General features: G+C 39.8%; 2 protein-coding genes across 2 annotated transcripts in view; one reads left to right on the forward strand and one right to left on the reverse strand.

The window, feature by feature from the left end:
• The window catches only part of ttr (transthyretin (prealbumin, amyloidosis type I)), a 12,746-nt gene extending 11,808 nt beyond the window's left edge, over positions 1 to 938 (forward strand). The window contains exon 4 of the mRNA XM_043689380.1: positions 619 to 938. Coding sequence (XP_043545315.1) covers positions 619 to 723 — 105 coding nt within the window. The 3' untranslated portion in view covers positions 724 to 938. The remainder of the gene's footprint in view (positions 1 to 618) is intronic.
• A 5,729-nt stretch (positions 939 to 6,667) lies between these two features.
• Positions 6,668 to 21,675, reverse strand: part of b4galt6 (UDP-Gal:betaGlcNAc beta 1,4- galactosyltransferase, polypeptide 6) — a 67,656-nt gene continuing 52,648 nt past the window's right edge. The window contains exons 6-9 of the mRNA XM_043687638.1: positions 21,202 to 21,389; positions 19,037 to 19,159; positions 14,110 to 14,211; positions 6,668 to 8,901 (exon numbers count right to left, since the gene is read on the reverse strand). Of these exons, the coding sequence (XP_043543573.1) occupies positions 8,754 to 8,901; positions 14,110 to 14,211; positions 19,037 to 19,159; positions 21,202 to 21,389 (561 nt within the window). The 3' untranslated portion in view covers positions 6,668 to 8,753. The remainder of the gene's footprint in view (positions 8,902 to 14,109; positions 14,212 to 19,036; positions 19,160 to 21,201; positions 21,390 to 21,675) is intronic.

Consider the following 21,675-nt stretch of genomic DNA (forward strand, 5'->3'; position numbering starts at 1 on the left):
ACGGGGCGGTTGGGTTGGTTGGTGCGGGTGTCCGAGAGGTGTTCTCTGAAACGTTCCGCAAGTAGGCGGCCTGTCTCCCCAATGTAGAGGAGGCCACATTGGGTGCAGCGGATGCAGTAAATGATGTGTGTGGAGGTGAGGGTGAATGTGTGACGGATATGGAAGAGGAGTTAAGGCTTCAGGGCTCTACTTAATGGAGTTCAGAAGAATAAGAGGTAATCTCCTTGCTACATATAGGATTCTTAAGTGAGCTGGACAAGGTAAATGCTGAGAAGATGATTCTACTCGTAGGAAAGTCTAGGTCCAGAGAGCATAGTCTCAGAATAAACAGACGCCAAGTTAAGACTAAGGAAAAATTTCATCTTTTATGGGTTGAGTGTCCTTAGAACTCATTGCCACAGGGAGCTGTGGGGAGCGAGACCTTGTGTATATTCAAGGTTGAGTTAGATAGTTTCTTGATCAGTTGAGGAATCAAGGGTTACAGGGAAATGATTGGAAAATGGTTGCCAGATCAGCCGTGATCCTATTGATTGGTGCAGGAAAGAGTGGAGCCAAACGGCCTACTCCTGTCCCAATTTCTTATGGCTCTGAGAGTATTTTTTCCTTCTCTCGTTTCAGGTGATTTTCCGTGTAGATGAATCCACTCATCAACACTACACTCTTGCACTTCTGCTGAGTCCTTACTCCTATTCCACCACGGGAATGATCAGAAACCCACATTAGACCAACAGAACCATTTCCACACACCCCGACTTCAGATCAAAATGGCAAGTCGCAAGGAAGGAAACTACAAACTATTTAACAAGTGGTCAAAGTTTTGTTGGTGAATCATTGCCAAATATTTAAACTATGATTGTCGTAGCTCTTAATTATTTTTGATTGAGAAACTGCACAATAAAAGTACATCTTCCGAGCTAAAATGTTATCTATTGTTAATAAAATTACACATTTATTGTGCTTTAACTGCCTCACTTACATCAGCAACTTTATAAATTAAAGAGTATGTGCTCTTAGGACCATAGAAGCAGAAGTAGGCCATTCAATGAGATTACAACTGATCTAATAATCCTCAACTCCACTTTCCTGTCTTTGCCCTATAACCCTCGGTTCCCTTCCTGATTAAAAATCTTGTCTATCTCAAATCTAAAGAACCTCTATCTAAAGAATTCTACAGATTCACTCCCCTCAGAGAAGAAACTCTTCCTCCTCTCAGTCTGAAACGGGAAATCCCTTATTCCCGCCTCAGGCAACTGTCTGTGTGGAGTTTGCACATTCTCCCAGTGTCTGCACGGGTTTCCTCCGGGTGCTCCGGTTTCCTCCCACAGTCCAAGAATGTGCAGGTTAGGTGAATTGACCATGCTAAATTGCCTGTAGTGCTAGGTGCAGGGGTAAATGTAGGGGAATGGGTCTGGTTGGGTGCACTTCAGCGGGTCAGTGTGGACTTGTTGGGCCGAAGGGCCTGTTTCCACACTGTAAGTAATGTAATCTAATCAGTAATATAATGTAATGAATACAGCTGTGTTTGCACCACTAGAAATAATTGGCCATGGACGCAGGACATTTAATATTTTTAAAGGGCAAAGTGGAACATTGTTTACACATGAACATAGACATTAGAAGATGATCATTTGGCCTCTTGAGCCTGTTCCACCATTCAATAAGATCAGGGCTGATATTGGCTAACAGGAAAGTCAATGATTGCCAGGTGTAGGTGGGCACATACAGTTGAGGCCATAACCAAATCAGCTATAACATTATTGAATGGTGGAGCGGGCTTGAGGGACTTACTGCTGGTTTTACGTATATTTGTATTTTTCTTCTTTACTTCATGGGATATGTCTGTCAGTAGCAGACCAAAACGTGTTGTACACCCTTAATTTCCATTGTACTGAAGACTGTTGAATTAGGACATATCAGAGAGCAGTTAAGAATCGAGCACTTTTGTTGTGGATCTCAAGTCACATGTAGGCCAGACCAGGTAAGCATGGCAGACTTCCTCTCCTAAAGGACATCAAATGCATAACAGCACACAAATAGCATTTTTCAACCCAGAATAACAACTTGTACAACAGTTCTAACAAAATAAATAATGCCCAAAGTTGCTTCACTGAAGTAAAGCATGACTGTGAACCATGTAAGGATGTGTTATGGTGAATACTCAAAATATTTTAAGGAACATTTTTAAAAAGGAGAAGCATTCAAGTGAATTTCAGGGCTTAGAGGATGCACAGTCACCGAAGGTGAAGCAAATCATCAAGGATGCTCAAGAGGTCAGAATTAGATGAATGCAAATTTAGAGAGCACTATAAATTAATCCCATTGGTGCAAGTAGGAATATGAACAGCAGAGCTTTGCATGCCTTCACATTTAAGATGCACAGAGTGCAAGAGTGATGGATTGCAAAGGTAAAAGACAAGAGGACAACATATGACTGAGGAACACAGTCAGCCACTTAGTACTAAACAAGCCTATTCTGCCATTCAGTAGGATCATTACTGATCTGATTGTAAACTCAAATCCACATTTCCACCTACTTCTGAGAAACTTCTACTGCGTTCCCACCACCACCCTCCCCCCCATCTTGTTTAACAATAATCTCTCCACCTTTGCTTTACATGTTTCAGGGCTCTTCATCCACCACCTTTACAAGAATTCAAAAGACTAACTGTCAGGGAGAAAAACATTTCACCTCATGTTTTAAATGGGTGACCCCTTTAAATAGTAACCCCAGCTTCTAGATTCTTCTTCAAGAGGAAATTTCTTCTCCACAATCATCCTGTCAAGATCCCCCAGGATTTTATACATTTCAATTGTCATCTCTCAGTCTTCCAAACTCCAACAGATACAAGATTATCCAGTCCAACCTTTCCTCATGTGAAAATACACCCATTGCAGGTATTAGTCTGGTAAACCAAGACATTTATATCCTTCCTTAACAAGGTGACCAGTAAGAATATTTCAAATGGTCTCACCTGTAATCAGTATAATTGAAGCATAACTTTCTCAATTAAATTCAATTCCCCTCTCAATAAAAATGATAACACTATTAGCTTTTCTTATTTCTTGTGTACATACATAGTTTTATAGATAAATGCTTCAGCAGCTGATTAGCTGAGATATAGAAATAAATAGGAGTAGTAGGCCATTTGGCCCTTCAATATGATCATGGCTGATCATCCAACTTAATACCTTGTTTCTACCTTCTCCCCATACCCTTTGATCCCTTCAGCCCTAAGAACTATACCTAATTCCTTCTTGAAAACATTCAATGTTTTGGCCTCAACTGTTTTCTGTGGCAGAGAATTCCACAGGGTCCCCACTCTGGATTAAGACATTTCTCCTCATCTCAGTCTTAAATGGCCTACCCAGTATCCTTGGACTTAGAGATGGCAGGGAGTCCGAAATAGAGGTATAGATATGCAGTCTTATTGATGGTGCCTATATGTGTTCATAAATTCACATTGGGGTCATATAGGACAGCATTCATTAAAAATTTGATCTAGTTTAGCTTCAGACAGTTGCTAAGAAATAGAGCCAGTAGCTAGGGAACAGTCAGCATAGAAATCAGTAGCTTTGTTGTTCCCTCTAGTTAACTAGGAGGAACATCTACTCAATTAATATCAGATTATGCAAGCACTTTGCTAAGAGGAAGACAGAGAGGGAGGAGTTGAGAGAGAGGTCATGGTGATATGGACCTAGTGGTCAACAACGTAGATGAAACAGAGTGTGTTCAGATCACATTACTGATCGATAGCAGACAACAACAGGACAGGCCCAGGATAAGTCTTGAAGTCAGGAGGTAACAGTGGAAGAGAAGCCATTGAGGGTGACATTCTAACTATAATTGGGTGAGAACCAGGCATCCATACACAGTAATAAATTATCTTTTGCCAGTTCATCGTCACGCTCTTTTATCCAAAATGGATCACCTCGCACTTCTCTGCAATGATCATCTGTATGTCCACTTCACCAACTTGCCTATGCTCTTCTGAAAATCTACGTTGCCCGCTACACTCTAAGATCTACATCATTTATATTAATCACAAAACTTAATGGTGCCCATAGGGACTTTAAGCTCTACTTCAAGCTTTTCACCAGCTTGAAAAATATCCATTACCCTGTTTCCTACTACTCAGCCAATTTTACATCCACATTGCTAGTGTCTCTTCAATTCCATGAGTTAGAACTTCTCAAAAGGCTATTGCATGGCACTGTACCAAATGCCTTTGGAAGTTCATCACCAGCATTATCCTCACCAGCTCTCTTTCCATTACCTCTTCAAAAGAACTTCAGTAAGTTACTTAAACATGATTTTCTCTCAAGAAATTCATGCTTGTATTTGTCCAAGTGAGTATTAATTCTATCCTGAATTATTGTTTCTAGAAGTTACCTCACTGTCAAAGTTAAGCTGATTGGTCTGGAATTACTTGATTTTGATTTGACTTATTGTAGTCTCACACACCCAAGTACAGCGAAAAGCTTTGTTTTGCAAACAATACAGGCAGATTATAGCAAACAAGGACACATGGGGTGTTTAGACAGAGCAAGGCATTATGGCTGCACAGGTGGTGAACAAAGCAAGATCAACATTAGTAAGATCAACATTATTTGAAGTTAGAGAGGTCCAATCAGCAGTCTAATACTATTTTTGACCCCACACAATCTTTTCTAGAGCAAGATAATAACCAGATGGACCTTTAAGGCAATGAAATAAAACAAATAATGCTGGAGAGTACCTGAAAATCTGAAACAAAAACAGAAATTGCCGAAGAACTCACCAGGTCTGGCAGTATCTGTTGAGAGAAAGCAGAAGTGAACATTTCAAGTCTAGTGACCTTTCTTAGGAGTCTTTTAAAGACCCTTGTTTCTCTTTCCACATTGGATGCTGCCAGCCCTTTACAGCAAACTGGTTAGTCTGTCAGTTATTCATTTTACGTTTTTTTTTTAAAAAAGCACTCCCTAATTAGCTGAATTCAAACGCTCCCAATGCTGTTAGATTTTGAACTTCTACATCTGAATCACAACTCCAAGGCTCTGCATTACTGATAGGTAAAGTTTCCATGTTCCCATCAGACTCAATTAGAGAGCAGAATGACTGGTGGGGAGTTTAAAGCAACGGTAATCATAACTTACCTACGCTCCTTTGAAATTCAAAAGAGCTTGACAAAGGAGCACCTCCATGGTAATCTCGGGCAGTGTGGGAATTGAACTCAATGTTGGCTTCACTGTATATTGTAACCACCGCTCCAGCCAACTGAGCTAACCAATCCCTGCTACTAGTCCAGTAATGTAGCAACTTTTAACCCTAGAAATTACATAGAAAATTCAACACAAGGCCTTTCAGTGCTGGTATTGTTTATTTTCATAAAAGAATGATACAAAACATACAAATATTATCAACACACCCACAAGACAACAGAGATTCTTAGAAATAATTCATCACAGGTAACTGTGATTTTTACAATTTTGCATGCCTTTTAATTCTTCCTGCAGCATGCTACAATAAATTATTTTGCCTTTGAACTGGCTTTATACTGTATTTTGAATGGTGTAAAGAACCTGTAATTGTACTGTCATATGATTGGCAACTCAGCAAATGGTCATTGGAATTTGAGCTAAACCCTTAATTATTGCTGCCACTACTACCTGCTTTCACTAACTGCAAATGCAGTTTCTTCCCTTTCAATTTAGAATCCAATACATAGACATTTTTTATATAAAACATGTATAGACAAACATTAAAGTGCACAATCTGTTCAGTTAATACTGAGAAATAAAATCATCCAAGATACTCAAAAAAAAAATGCAGACCGCATACACATACACCACCTTAATGGGGTTAAGAGATTATTATCTTCAGGATTAGTGGTGCTGGAAGAGCACAGCAGTTCAGGCAGCATCCGAGACTCGGATGCTGCCTGAACTGCTGTGCTCTTCCAGCACCACTAATCCAGAATCTGGTTTTCAGCATCTGCAGTCATTGTTTTTACCTTAAGAGATTATTAGAAAATCTTAACAACTCACATTAAGATTAAAGAAAACTACAAACTAAGGGATGAAACTTAAGCTCCTTTACCTCAAACCTTTAAACAAAACAAAGTTTTAGAATGCAGTCTTCTTTAAAATAAGTTTCCCTACCAGAGAATCGTAATAATGTTTAGCTAGGTGATAGATGTCACTTAGAACAAGGGAGTATGTCAAATAGTTTTTTTTAAAAGAAAGGGCTGGAACTGGATTTGACATAACTATTGTTTAATAATTACTTGATGATTGGTATCTTAACTTCTACAAAATCAGACTGTGGATTACAGAGGGCAAGAAGTCCCCGAATATTTAATCTTCAGTCTCGACTTAACAATCTTTAAATGAGATGGAAAAAGAAATCAATTTTTTTTTATTCACAGCACATCCCCTCCTCCAAAACTCTAAAGGCTCCGCTCAGATACCTTCATACCATGTACCAGTTAGGAGGATAAGCATCAAACGTTATGTCCATTCAGCTCTACAAAGAGACAGCATCAGCTAAAACAACATCTTGCCAGTTATATTTCCATTCTTTAAAGACAATCTTGCAACTTCTAATTCTGTATGACGTGAACTTGATTATAATAAGCATAAGATTTATGAGTACATCTTTTGTCACCATACTACAGTTCTTATCCTTTTCGCTTGATGATTTAAGCCTTCTTTCTATCCAGTATTAGGTTAGGTGATTAGAAATAAACTGAATTAAGTTATCAGCAACTGGCAGACAAACCAAAGTCTGAATGATATAGTCACTAGTGACAGGAGCTGTGTGTTCTGCGCCCTTAGCTAGTACTGTCTACAGTAAAACATCCAGCCTTACAGTAAGAAAGTTTGCTCTTACATTTTTGAAGCCCCTGTGGATTTATTTTCTTCTAGTACTCATGAAGCACCTGCATTTCTTCATCAACATTGAATTTTATAATCAATCAAACAATCAACTCTTTTTGACTACTTATGACATTTTTGGAACCATTTTGCATGGTTTCCACTCTCTAAGTGTATTCAAGCACAGTTGACAAAAGTATAAACCCTGAACAAAAAGCATAGGGCAAGGTTCTAAAGAGTGAATTAATGACAATTTTGACAAGTTACATAGAAAAGAATTGCAAATATACAATGAAAACAAACAATACCAGGCTCATCCACAGCTGAAGAGCTGCTGCACTAATTCACAGGTCAGTAACGAAAAATGTTTCTCGGGGTCTTCAAAGAATCCATACATTTTGAACAGACAAAATGAGAAAACAGATTATTTTAAGATTTTGAAGGGGAATGCATGTTGCCCTTCCCTTAATGGTAGAGACCATCAGTTGTATCAATTTCCATCAGGTTAAACCAAAAGTAAAAGGCAGGTTCTCATAGACAGAGTCAACAAATCCCAGCTTAAAGGAATGGGACATTATCTGAAAGGAAGCTATTTGCACAGAATCATTCCATTATTTGAATAGTACTGGCATGTATTCAGCAATTCATGGAATTTTGTTCTTAAACATATATCCAGTCACTGACCGCATGTTATTTTTAAGAAAATAATGTTAGCACACTCGTATTAATTTTAGAATGCTTGCGGTCCTCCCCACCCACCTCCACCGTGAAAATATTATAGAAAACAATGTTTCACTTCCCAAATACAGCAAGTGCATAAACACCATATCTCTCAACATGTAGGGGAACGATAAAAGATGGTCAGCCAGTCAGAACAGTGTGGCAAGAAAGTTGGTTTTGTAATGAGAACCATCAATAACTTTGCACCATCTCCTCAGCAACTAAGACAGCACAACCCTACAAGAGGAAATTTGGTTTAGGCTTGTGGCTTATCTTCAATTCTTTTAAAAGCAAATACCTACCCCACTCCTGTTTCCTTCCCAACTACCCTCACATCTTGGTTTGAAGCTTTCCTTCCCCAAACACATAAATGAATCAGATAGCACTATACCACACATCAGAAGATAATCCAAAGCTAAACTCATTTTACTTTAAGAACAAAAAAAGTATTTTTCAAATCAAAACCAGAAGGTGAAGTGACTTGGCAGTGTAGAATCCTACTGTAACAAGGTATGGTTTTAGCTAACAGCAACCAATATATTGCAATCTTCCCATTGTTCAGTAAGGAAATTAAATGATGCGTCTTAAAGACTATATACATTTTGTTCTTACATGCCAAGTTACACACACACACACATATATATATATATATATATCTCCTTTTTAAAAGGAACATCACACAAATGCATTAGTTTAATGGTATAAAAAAGGAGTGGCAAAGTGCACAATTTTACAGTATATTTACAAATCCACAGCATTATTTCAAGCCTTCATTTTAGCTAAAAATACAATGTTATGCAATACATATAAATGGAAATTCTATTGGCTTTAACACCTTTATACAAGAACAGCTGATCACGACGAGAAAGCTAAGACAATAACGCAAGGACTTAATAGTCAGTCAGAGTAGTCCTGCTGTAAACCTCTTGATTTCAGAATGATGGCATGTTGTTTTGCAAAATGCAGGGTGAATTCATTAGCAAACGCTACTAAGACATGCAGGTACAATCAGCTGTTCAAAATTCAGGACTCAAGCCGTCATTAAATCATCCACAGCTGCGGTAGTTTGGCTGTTCCTCAAGACCCTTAAAGTCCTTCACTGAACTGCCATTAAACAAAAATGTTCTGAAATCCACAATGCTCCAGAAAAGCCATTAAAATGTCAGATGGTCCCATCCTCTTTAACCTTCAATTACAGGAGCCAACTCTGGTGTTAGGTTCACTGTTATATTTTTGTACAAAAAGTGCAGAGTTATATTTGGAGCATACTTTAGGTTATTCAACCCATCCAGGGGCTGACGTTCTTTAGAATACCTCAATAATTTATATCTGTGGAAAAAAAAACATTGGAATGATCAAAAACGTAGTGCAGTAATCCAACCTGGGGTACAAGTATCAGAATCACACAACAAAGAAACAAACAATTTGGTCCAAATTAGTTTAGCTCAGTTGGTTGGATGGCTAGCTTGTGATGGAGAGTGACACTAACAATGTGCATTCAATTTCTGCACTGGCTGAGGTTCCCATAAAGGTCCTACCTGCTCAACCTCACCTTCAGGTTAAACTATCATCAGCGTCTCTCTCCAATGACAGGGCAGCCCTATGGGACCAGGTGATTTCACCTTTACCTTACTGACACCGGTTCTTTCAAAAGATTAATCCTTGCCATATTTTTTCCCAACAGACTTGCAAATTTCCAATTCCCTATTGAAAGCTTCCATAATTTGCAGAAATCTTTTTAAAAATGCACTCATTTTTCCTGTGTTTATTTTAACTTGAATTACTGCCTTTCCAAAGAGTTGAAAAACTTCCTCCATGGCATCCTGTCAAAGCCTCTAAGCATCTCTATTAAAGCTGTGAATGCTGTACTCAGCACCTCTAGGTGGTGTAATGAGAACACACATGCAAAGAGGCCCTCGATGGAATTATTAAGTGGCAGAAGCAGCATAGCTAGTTTTCAAGATGGCACAAATAGAAGAACTAACCAGGATTTGGGGAGGTTGGAGGAGACCAACAGAAGCTTCCACTTGTGACAATGTATCCTCAGCAATCCTTGCCTTTCTACCTAGCCCATTCCTGCTGTCTTACTGACCCGGGGAGAGGCCCTTCCAGGAGGTGGTGATGAGCCCATTCCTTCTGATCCCCACATCACCTTCTATACTAGATTCCAGCAGTCACTGGGCATAGTAGGGCAACCTCAGCAAAGGAACGGTGGCCACGATACCACAAGGGAGTGGGATCGCCCCGTCAATCAGTCTCTGCCACATCCCCAAACGTAACATGTGTCTCTCAGCTACACAGTCGCCATCTTCCCTATATCCTGTCCTCCTCCCCCAAAACTCTTCTCATCCTCAACCAGGGGAAAGGGGAGCAATGTCAGCAGCGGCTAGACTCATTAACACATTTCAGGAAGTGGTCTGACCTCTGGATATGGATATCTGGGCAAATAGATAATGGTTGACCGCCAGGCAGTCCAAGAGAACCAGGAAGGTAGCAGGAGTCCTTGTGACAATTTAGCTCGCTAAAATGGGTTTTCCATTTGAGATACTGGTGAGAGCAATGGCCCGAGAGGAGAGCAGCAATAGCCAAGCCCATGACACCTTAGATACTTCAGCTATACTGAAGAGTAGAACAGAAGAGATGGGGTAGTTGCTAGGTAAGGAGGAAATAGGTATTTTTATTGTGAAAGAGGAGACTCTCAGATGTTACACTGTCTCCCTGGTTCCAGGGTTGAGGAAGCCACAGAATGACTGCAGGACATTATTCTGGGAGTGTGTGATCAGCCAGAGGCACTGACGACATGGACAGGAAGGGGTACGTAGTCGCAGTCAGAGTTCAGGGAGCTAGGTTATAAATTGGCAAGCAGAATGTCAAACACAGTAATTGTTGGATTGTTAATGAGTGCAGAAATAAAGAGGATACAATAGACTAATGTATGACTGGCAGTATGTTGAAGAGAGCACTAGTTTGTTTTGGGTGGGTGGAGGGTTGGTGATTGGATTTGAACACAGCTGGGGCTGAGTTCCTTCTGGAGGTTTTCACTAGGTGCTATTTTAATGGAATTCAAATTTCACCAGCTACCATGAGGGAATTCAAACCCATGTGCCCAGAACATGAGCCTGAAGCTCCAGAATAGCCATTTCAGAGACATTACCCAATGCCACCAGTTTGCCTTTGCATCTGTCTTCACCAAAGAGGTAAATAATACCCAAGCAAAGAGGTAGACAATACTAAGACAAAGGAACAAGCTCTGATGCTAGTAGGGCTCAAAATGGTTAAAGATTAGCTATAGGATTAGATTGCCTGCACTCAATGCTAACAAGGAACCAAGACTGGATGAGATGCATCCAAGGATATTAAAAGGATGGAGTGTGGAACTTGCAAAAGTATTAACCATAATTTTTCATGCTGTCTCAGACTCAGCTGGTATCAGAGGATTGAGAATTGCTGAAAAAAAAATTGTGTCACATTTAGGCCAGCAATTAGTTAGCCTCAATGGTAGTTCTTATAAGAAGTGATCTTTTAGCATAGAATAAATGGACAACATGGGTTAGTTAAGGTGATCCAGAATTCTGAAGGTAAAATTATGCTCAATTAACGTACTAGAAATGTTTAAAGAGATAACAGAGGATTGAGGAGACTAATGCTTCTGATGTAGTGGACACAGACTTTCAAAATGTTTGACAATGCGACACAACAGACTTGTGAACCATATTAGTACTAATGGAATCAAAGGGACAGTGGTAGCATGGATACAAAATTGGCTGAGTAATAGGAAGTGGGGAGCAATGGTTAACAGATATTTTTTTGAATTGGAGGAAGTTTTGAAGGAATTTTTTTGGAGAGGGGATGGGAAAAGCGAATTGTGGAACAAAGCAATACTGGAATCCTTGCTTGTCCTGATATATTTTAATGATTTAGATCTGTGCGTACTGGACACAATTTCAAAGGCAATGAATTATACAGAACTGAGAAACACAGTAAACCCAATGAAAAAGAACTGTGTAGAACGCAAAGAGACACCGGCAATTTGATGGAGTGGACAAATAGGTGTCGGATGGAGTGCAATGTAGATGTATTTTGGTACAGAGAAAGTGGAGATACAGAAGAAAATAAAGCATACTACTCAAACAGGGGGTCAGCAGCAGAGAGATTTAGGTGTAAATATGCATAAGTAATTACAGGTGGAGAGAACAGTTAAAGCATAGAGTATCCTAGGCTTCACTAACAGGAGCACAGATTGAAAAAAGAGCAAGGAGATTCGGCTGATCATTTATAAGATACAGGTTTGGCCTGAGGCGCAGAATCATGTACAACTCGGAAGACAGATGCGAACACATTAGATGGAGCGCAGAATAGGTTCACAAAGTTGGCTCCAGGAATGAGGGCAGAATGATAGATCGGAGGAGTTGGGTACATTTTGCCTTTTATCCCCCCCTTTATTCTTTCATGGAACGTGGGTGTTGCTAGTCAGGTTGCTCATCTCAAATTGCCTTTGAACTTGCTGGGGCCATTCCAGAGGGCAGTTTTGAGTCAACCACATTGCTGTACACCCAGATTCAGACCAGTTAAGGACAAAGATTTCCTTCCCTATAGGATGTTGATGAAATAGATGGGTTTTCATGACATTTAACAACAGTAATGGTCAACACTACTGAGACTAGCTTTCAAATTCAAATGTAGTAATTAAATTTAAATTTGAATTTGATCAGCTGCCATGGTGGGGTATGTACCCATATCCCAGGACATAAGTCTAGGACTCCAGATTACAGTGATATTACCACCCCCCCCAGTATTCCATTGAAAGAGGGGACTTTAGATGAATGTTTGAAACAATGTGCAAGATTATCAGAAAAGAAGAATAGGACGAAGTTATCGTGATCATTTGGAGAGGTAGTGCAGAAATGATGGCCCAAATGGCCTCCTTCCATATCATAATTCTGAGATGGGGGCCTGGCCTTACCTGGCCTGGCTTACACATGACTCTAGCAATAGGGTGATTCTTAACTGCCCTCTGAGGTGACTGAACAGGCCACTCAGTTCATATGTAATTATGGACCGGCAATAAGTGCTGTCTTTGGGAGTGATGCCAAAGAATAATGAAGAGAAAGATTAAATCCCCCAATGAGTATTTTAATGTAGCATAATCTCTGAGACTGAAATCCTCTTTGTTGCAAACTGGCTTACAAACAAGTTTTGTTTAATTCGGAGAATCAATGATGAGTTTGAAGTAAGTTTAATTTATCTGCTAGAAGGGATCATTCAGGGCAGTTAGCGGGATACCATTACCTCAGCAAACATTTGAGAACGAGGTCTTGTTAGCAGATTTGGAAAGGTCTTATTGAATGTTGTCCACAGCTGATGGCAAAGAATCTTTCAAGAATCATTTAAGAAGAACCCTGAAGAGTTGAGACAGGGGTGTAATAATTCTGGATGAGAGTCTCTGTAACTGACAGAGTCAGGAAACAGGCTTAAAACTTTGTTTTGCTGTGTGCGTTAAACTTTGCTAAGATAAGTTGTTTTTGTAAAAAAAATCTTCTCTTGTACAATAAACTCCTGCTGTTAAAGAAAATCTGCAGCATTGTTTGAATATGTTTCGATGACGAACCACCATATTAGTTAACTAAATGATTAAAAAAGATATGATCCATCAAGTTGAGTTTCTTTCTGGGATTTGAACTGTGTAGCATTACCATCAGTTGGGTTCATAATACAATGCTCATGTCCCACTTAATTGCCCAACCCACCAACTAGTCATATTCTTTTGAGTTCTATACTGGCTTCCTCTCGGTTTACAATACTTCCAAGTTTTAGATCATCCACAAGTTTTGAAAGGGTACCCAGTACACCAAGGTCTAGGTAATTAGTACACATCAGGAAAAGCATGGTCCCCAATACTGATCACTGGAGAACTAGTACAAACATTCCCCAGCCTGAAAAACATCCATTAACAATTACTCGCTGTTTTCTGAAACTCAGCTTTAGCCAATTTTGCATTCATGTCACTGCTGTCCTTTTTATTCATGAGTTCTAATTTTCCTCATATCTGTTACACAGCACTGTACCATCTGGCAGTTCATGTACAAACCAACAACACTGATATAATCAGCCAGCTTTGTCATCCCCTCAGATAACCCTGGCAAGTTAATAAATAAAATGATCTTCCCTTAAGAAATCCATGCTAGCTTTCTTTAATCAACCTGCATTTGTCCATGTGACAATGAATTTTAGAATCCAGTCAGGATCCTTTTAGTCAGCACAGAGAACAACTGTGATGCTATGTGACTAGGGTGGAATCAAACCCAGATTTCAGAAGAGGAGTAGTAAGATGATCTATTAAGCATTTCAAGTCTCCAATCATTTATAGTTCCAAGCACAAATGGATGTCCAAGCAATGCATTTTCAAAAGTACTTGAAATGTCCTCAAAACTTAGGCTTTCAAATCACTTACAGAATTGAGAAAACAAAAAGGTAAAGGGTATTTTCTAACAAGTGTCAAGTACACTTTGAAAACATGCAGCAAGGTTGACCACTTACCTGCCGAGAAACTGCACCTCCCCTCGATGATGATGAGGGATCGATTTGTATTTTCCCAGGTCTCCTTCTGGCCTTGTCACATTATATCCTGCAAAGGAAACTCTGCAACGTGAATGAAAAAGAGGATTAGTAAGTCAGCCAATTTGCCTTAAACTTCATGGAATATATTCTATTAGTGCACTTAGTGGATTTAATGGCAAAATTAATTGAGATTTATATATTAAAAACACAACTAAAAAATTAAAATGTGCATAATCATTTTTCATTAACTATGAACAGATTTCATAACATATTGCTAAAGTCAATGGTTAGCTATCAGTAACTTCTAATGCAAAAACAGAAGTTACTGGAAAAGCTCAGCTGGTCTGGCAGCATCTGTGAATGGAATCAGAATTAACGTCTCGGGTCCAGTGACCCTTCAGAGGAAGACTTACTGGACCCGAAATGTTAACTCTGTTTTCTCTTCAAAAATGCTGCCAGACCTGCTGAGCTTTCCAGAAACTCCTGCTTTTGCTTCTGATTTACAGCATCTGCAGTTCTTTTGGTTTTTATTAAGTAATTTGTAATGAATAGGCACAATTTTATTGGAGGTTAGTTTCTCTGTGATGAGATCTGTAATGAAAGGTCATGTCTGGACAGAATAAGGACTACATCATAGGAAGTTAGAACTGCAATGCAGTGGATTTGATGTCTGTAAGTCATAACTGAGCAAGTTAAAATGATTAACACAATGCAGGGCCTTGGAAAAGTAACGGCTGTGAGCTCAGTAAACATGCATACAAAATATAGTATGTGAGATACATTAAGCTTAATATTACTGTGACAAGATTAGATATTCAGAATCTTGGATGAATAAGATGAGTTCAAATTCTTCTGTGGCAGCTAGGGAATTTAAATTCAAACAGGCATCTTGTAATACAGAACCAATTTCACTGAAAAGAGACACGTTGCTGAATCTGTGCATCTTTGACCCATCAGGACAAATACAGGAATTCAAAACTTCAAATGATCACAGCAGTGTTTATGCTTTGAGAAAAAAAGGATGCTGATATGCTGAGGTGTTGCTACAGATTTTTTTTTGGGGAGGGGGGAGGGTGGGGGGAGTACTCTAAGGAATTAGAAGCCCCCTGTACTGCCAGGAAACTCAAAATGGTTATATTCCTTTTGACTGCAGATAATGGGTCATATGTATGTTATTACACTGGGTCCAGCATGAAGAATGAGCCACATGATGAGAAATGGAAGCTAGAGAATTTGGGGAAGTAAATAATGACATATTCTTGTGATGGACACTTTTCAAGTGGACATATTACAGAAGAGAAGGTGCTGGAGGCATAAAGGTGGATAAATCCCTGGGATGTGATCAGGTGCATCCCAGAACTTTGTGGAAAGCTAAGGAAGAGATTGCTGAGGTATTTTGTATCATTGATAGACACACGAGATGCCAGAAGTTTGGAAACTGGCTAATGTGGCCCCATTATTTAAGAAAAGTGGTAAGGAAAATGCATGACATCAGTAGTGGGTAAGTTGTTGGAGGGAATCCTGGGGAACAGGAGGGACACACACTTGCCTTCATTGGTCAGTGCATTGAGTATAGAGTTTGGAATGTTAAGTTGCAGCTCAGGACATTGGTTAGGCAACTTTTAGATTGCTGTATTCAGTTATGCTCTCCTTCCTATCGGAAAGATGTTGTGAAACTTGAAAGGGTTCAGAAAAATATTTACAAAGATGTTGCCAGGGTTGGAGAGTTGAGCTATAGGGAGAGACTGAATAGGTTGGGGCTATTTTTCCCTGGAGTGTCGGAGGCTGAGGGGTGACCTTAGAGATTTATTAAATCATGAGGGGCATGGATTGGGTGCATAGCCAAGGTCTTGGGTCTTTTTCTTAGGGTAGGGTGCCCAAAACTGGAGGGCATATGCTTAAGGTGAGAGGGGAAAGATTTAAAAAGGGACCTGTGGGGGGGGGGGGGGGGGGCATTTTCACACGGAAGTGGTATGTGGTATGAGCTGCCAGAGGAAGTGGTGGAAGCTGGTACAATATTTAAAAAGGCATCTGGGTACATGAGTAGGAAGGGTTGAGAGAGATATGGGCCAAATGCTGGCAAATGGGAAGAGGTCAGGTTAGGATCCCTGGTTGGACACGGATGAGTCGGACTGAAGGGTCTGGTTCTGTGCTGTATAACTCGATGACTAGTTACCTAACATTGAAAAGCTATGTCTTGAGTGTGATTAAACAAAGCAAAAGTCAATGTTGGAGAAAAAGGTTCACTTACTGCCTGCATCCCAATTAATATACTCGATAACATCATAATAGTGCTTGTATTTCAATTTCCTCTTTTCCTATTTTGAGCCTTTTTTTGAATAAGTCCAACATCTCACTCTGCTCCCCTTTTACTACTCTCCTCTAAGTCTCCTAGTCACAATCTTAGTGTACTGTCAGGATCCAAACTTCTTTGCATTGCCAAAAAAGCCAACACATGATTCTTCTCCACCATCAGTTCAGCTATTGCTGAAAATCTCATTCATGCCTTTGCTACCTATCAACTCAACCATTCCAGTGCTTCCCTGGCCAACCGCTCACCTTCCTTAAACTTGAGCTCACCCAACAATCTACTGCCTGGATCCTAACTCAACTAAGTTCTGTTCACCCATCATTGTTGGGCTACATTAGCTCTCATCCCAACAACAACTCACTTCTAAAATCCTCATTTTCAAATCCCTCTATGATCTTGATCCTTATAATCCTCAGAGAAATCTGTGCTCCCAATTTGGTCTCTTGCACCTCACCAATTTTTATCACTATCAGTGGCCATACCTTCAGCTGTCTAAAAACTCAGGTTTTCCCTCCTTGAACTTGCCAAACTCTCTCTCTCTCGAAATGTTTGATCAAACATTTGGATACCTTTGCTACTAGATCGTGTGCTCAATTTTGAATTTTGTTTGCTAATACACCTGTGAGCTTGTTGTGTTATGGACTCTATGTAAATGCAAGCTGTTGTTATTGGAGCACTAGTATTTATCTACTGCAGAATGAGAGCACAACTCATCTTCCATTTCACTCCACTCCCCCCTCAACCATCTCACCTAGCTCAATCCTTGGGCATTAATCTTTTTAAGTTTTTCCCTACTACCAAAAATGTTGACATGACAGTGGCCGGTGAAGCCTCAAAAAAATTAAAAACAGGAGTTGACTTATTCACCAAGGTTTTTCACGTTCCTCCTGCTTCAGAATTGCATAATAACAACTCTGAGCAGGTTGATTTTAAAAAGTCTGACACGAGGTCTGTACTGTGTGGGTGTGTCTTATGCTCCCAGGCAATACATTACATATCATGCACTTGAATTGTTACACATAATTCTAAGGTACTAGTCGGTTAAAAACACCAGCCTGTGGGGTGAAACATTGAAGATAACTACCAAGTCATGATTGAAAGCTGGGGGAGGGGGGGTAAATTTTTTTTTTTTTTAAAGAATCATCTCATGGGAGGTGGGCATTGCTGGCCACGTGGCAAAGAGGTGCCTTCTTGAAACAGGACAGTCCACATGTGGTACGTTAACCCACAATGCTGTTCGGGAGGGAGTTCCAGGACTTTGACCCAGTGACACTGAAGGAATGATGACATATTTCCAAACCATTCAGGATGGTGAGTGGCTTGGAGGGGAACTCATAGGGGCTGGTGGTTCCTGTGTATCTGCTGCTGTTGATCTTCTAGATGGGAGTAATTGTAGGTTTCAAAGGTGCTTTTCAAAAGGAGCCTGGGTGAATCTTTGGAGATTTTATACACCATCTTATACACCATGTATACATAAAATCAGGACTGTGGGGGAGTGAAAGAAAGGAAGTCAGTTTATAAGCTGCAATATGTGGGGTTCACTTTCACTGTGCTCTGAATCTGGCAGGTGAAATGTCAGCCATTCCTCCATTCTATATCACTCTTCAAAACATTTCTTTGATGGTAGAGTGCACACCATTCCAAATCTAAGAGGGCAAACCTAATAATAATCTGGTCCTAAGACAGCCCTAAAACACAGACGCCAACATCCTCCTTTCCACCCGCTGAGATATGAAAAGATTCAACATAGCTACAAATTATATTTGCTATCCTGTACAAGACCACTATGGTGGTACCATGGTTCTTATTATTCAGATGTATCTACATTGCCTCCTATCTTCTAACATCTGTGAAGGTCTTAATCAGGGTGTAGAGAAAATTTACAAACAGCGTTCCTGAGATGACGAGACTTCAGCTGTATGGGTAAATCAATTAAATAGAGTCTGTTCTCCTTAGTGTGCAGGTGCCCATGCTGGACTGGGATGGACAAGGTCAAAAGTCACATGACACCAGGTTATCATCCAACAGGTTTATTTGAAATCACAAGCTTTCGGGGCACTGCTCCTCCATCAAGTGAAGCAAAGAAAAGCACAGAATTTATAGGCAGAGAGATCAAAAGATCGTACACATGGTGTACACTTCTGGCCTTATTTGCCTTAGAGTTTCAGAGAAGATTTGATATATGTGCTCAAACTCATGGTAAGTCTAGACAGAATTAGATAGAAGGAGATCAATCCCAAAGGCAGAAGAGTCAAAAACCATTTACAACTTAAAAACTCTACTCAATCCTCTCTTAAGTCATTTTTGTTTCAGAAGAAATATTCCAGAATCTCCAATTCGCAGCATAACATTTAAGGTAGAAAAAATGAGCCACATTAATTGAGAGAGAACAGTGTTTAAATAATTCCCTCTAACTTTTGCAGCTGATTGTGAGCACTGCATCGGAGTGCTATTTAATTATCCAGTCTCCAATTCAAATAGCTTTCCTCTCTGGTATATGAATGCACCAAAATGTAAGATATTTAACAGAAAAAGTCAGCTCAGCTTTGAGCCACAATCTCCAGCTTTAAATCTGTACTTATGAACAATTCTTACCTGCGCCACAGGTCATCATCCTCTCCACCCCATCCCCAGAAGGCATTGGGAAAACCATTGATTTTCCTGAACTGCTCCACTGTCAGACCACTGACTCCACCGAAGAACTCATTGTATGGCAGACTAGAAAATGGGGTGGGAGGTAATGATTAAAAAAAAGAGAGACAATCATCCAAGGACTGCAAGGTATGGAATTTTAAACAAAAAGACACCAAAAGAAAATAGAAAGAGAGAACTCACCCCAGTGATTTGTTAATGCATTAAGATAGATATTCAAGATGCCAAAGGTTGGTTCTATACACAGAGGGTGGTGAGTGCATGGAATGCACTGCCAGCAGTGGTAATGGAGTCAGATACATTGCAGACATTTAGCAACCCTTGGATAGCCACATGGGTAATTGTAAAATGTAGGTTAAATTGATGTTAGAGTAGGATAAAATATTGCGGGCCAAAGGGCCTGTTCTGTGCAGTACTGTTCTCAGTTCTCAGTTCTAAGTTCGAAGTAAATATGTTAACCAGAACATAAAACATACAGGACAAAGAAACAGCCATTTGTTAGAAGAAAAGCAAACATAGTAGTTTTGTTTCAGCTTATTTACAAAAGATTATGAAAATTATTCAATTTTTAAAACATGCAGCAACAGAAAAAGATTCTGAATTAATATTATTGTTAATAGAAGCAAAACACTGCAGTTGCTGGAAATATATAGAATGCTGGAGAAACTCAGCAGGTCTGGCAATATCTGGGAAAGAGAAATAGAATTAATGTTTTGGGTCTGTATGACTCTTCTTCAGAACCAAGCTTTTATAACTGTTGTGTTCTTTTTCAAGAGTTCAGTTCTGAAGTCAAGTCATATTGGACTCAAAACATTCCCTTTGATGCTACCAGGCCTGCTGAGTTCCTTCAGCATTCTCTGTTAATCATTCATGTTCTCTGAATGATGAAAGCGTTTATAAAGTTATTGATGATCAACGCAGTGGCCACATTTAAGGGATGGCTAGGGAGAAGATATGCTGATGGGCTTAGATATACATGGAGAAGATGTGGAGAATAAAGATTGGCATAGAATTAATTAGATTGAGTGACCTGCTGCTGTGCCACAATTTCTATGTAACTCTAAGTCACAGCAAGCTATCCTGATCAGGCAACGACACAAATAATCACAGGTTACAGACCTTTGTTTTTGACAAGACCCAGTAGGTTGTGGAATGCAGAATGAACAAAATTTACCTTTTTATTGGAGAGAATGATGTAAAGTACAACTTTCGTTTTACTCATTCATAAGATGTTAGCATCACTGGCTATGCCAGCATTTATTGCCCATCCTTAATTGCCCCCTGATCAGTGTAGCTTTGAATTGCTAGAAGTATTTCAGAGGGTAGTTACAAATCAACCACATTGCTGAGGGTCAGGAGTCACATTGGCCAGACCAAGGAAGGATAGCAGTTTTCCTTACCTTAAGGATCTTTCTTGATCATAGAAACACAGAAAATAAGGGAAGTAGGCCATTCAGCCCTTCAAACCTACTCAGCTATTTAACATGGTCACAGCTATTAATTCAACTTAGTGTCTGTTCCTGTTTTCTCCCCACACACTGATTCCTTGAGCCTCAAGAACTAACTCTTTCTTGAAAATATTTCAATGTTTTGGCCTCCACTGCTTTCTGTGGCAGAGAATTCCACATGCTCGCCACTCTCTGGGTGCAGACATTTTTCATCCTGGTCCTAAATGGCCTACTCCATAATCATAGACTGTGACCCCTGGTTCTGGAATCCCAGGTAATCAGGAATGTCTTTCCTGCGTTTACCCTGTCTAAATAGACATCAGTGAACCAAGATGCTTTCTTTTTGATCAATTCACAGTAGTTACACAGACGCTGTTGGATTAGCTTTTAGTTCCAGATTTTCATTCAGTTCAAGTTTTACTATCTGCAATGCTGGATTCGAACCCACATCTACATTAGCTTGGGGTTTTAAATTACTAGTCCAGTGACACTGTAACCATACCACTACCACTTAACAACTGTGACACAGTTTTCCTTCCAATTTCGTGCTTGCAATGTGAGAGGTTATTCAATCACTTTTTGCCCCCCCATCCCCTCACCAAAAACAATTTCAGATTTTGTACTATCAAGACAAATAAAAAAAGTGCACCAGATACTTACAGGTACATGTACTTGTCCAGCTTTGATGCAAAATGCCGTGGCATCTGCCCACATCCATAGTAGTTGCGATCACTTTCTGGAATGTGATCAACATCATGGAAAATGAGACAGTCCCAATCTAAATCCTTCATAGCCTCCATAAAACCAACGTTAAATAGCATCGCACGATTGAAAGGATAGTTACCAGCCTAGGGTGGGGAAAGAGGAAAAAAAGACTTGAAAGACTTGTATTTCTATAACAACTTCATTTGTTGTTTACATGAGCATAAGATGTTTCAAAGTTCTGGACAGTAATATCATGGAAAACGTGGCAGCCAATAAAGATGCTGCAGTGCAAATTGTAGACGCAACTCAAGATTTGCTTGGGAGCACCTTCCAAACCAGTGATCTCTGCCAACCAGAAGGACAAGGGCATTAGTTGCACGGGAACACCATCTGCAAGGTCCCCTCCAAGTCAATCACTATTCACACTTA

The sequence above is a fragment of the Chiloscyllium plagiosum genome, chromosome 4 (assembly GCF_004010195.1).
Source record: "Chiloscyllium plagiosum isolate BGI_BamShark_2017 chromosome 4, ASM401019v2, whole genome shotgun sequence".
Classification (NCBI taxonomy): Eukaryota; Metazoa; Chordata; class Chondrichthyes; order Orectolobiformes; family Hemiscylliidae; genus Chiloscyllium; species Chiloscyllium plagiosum.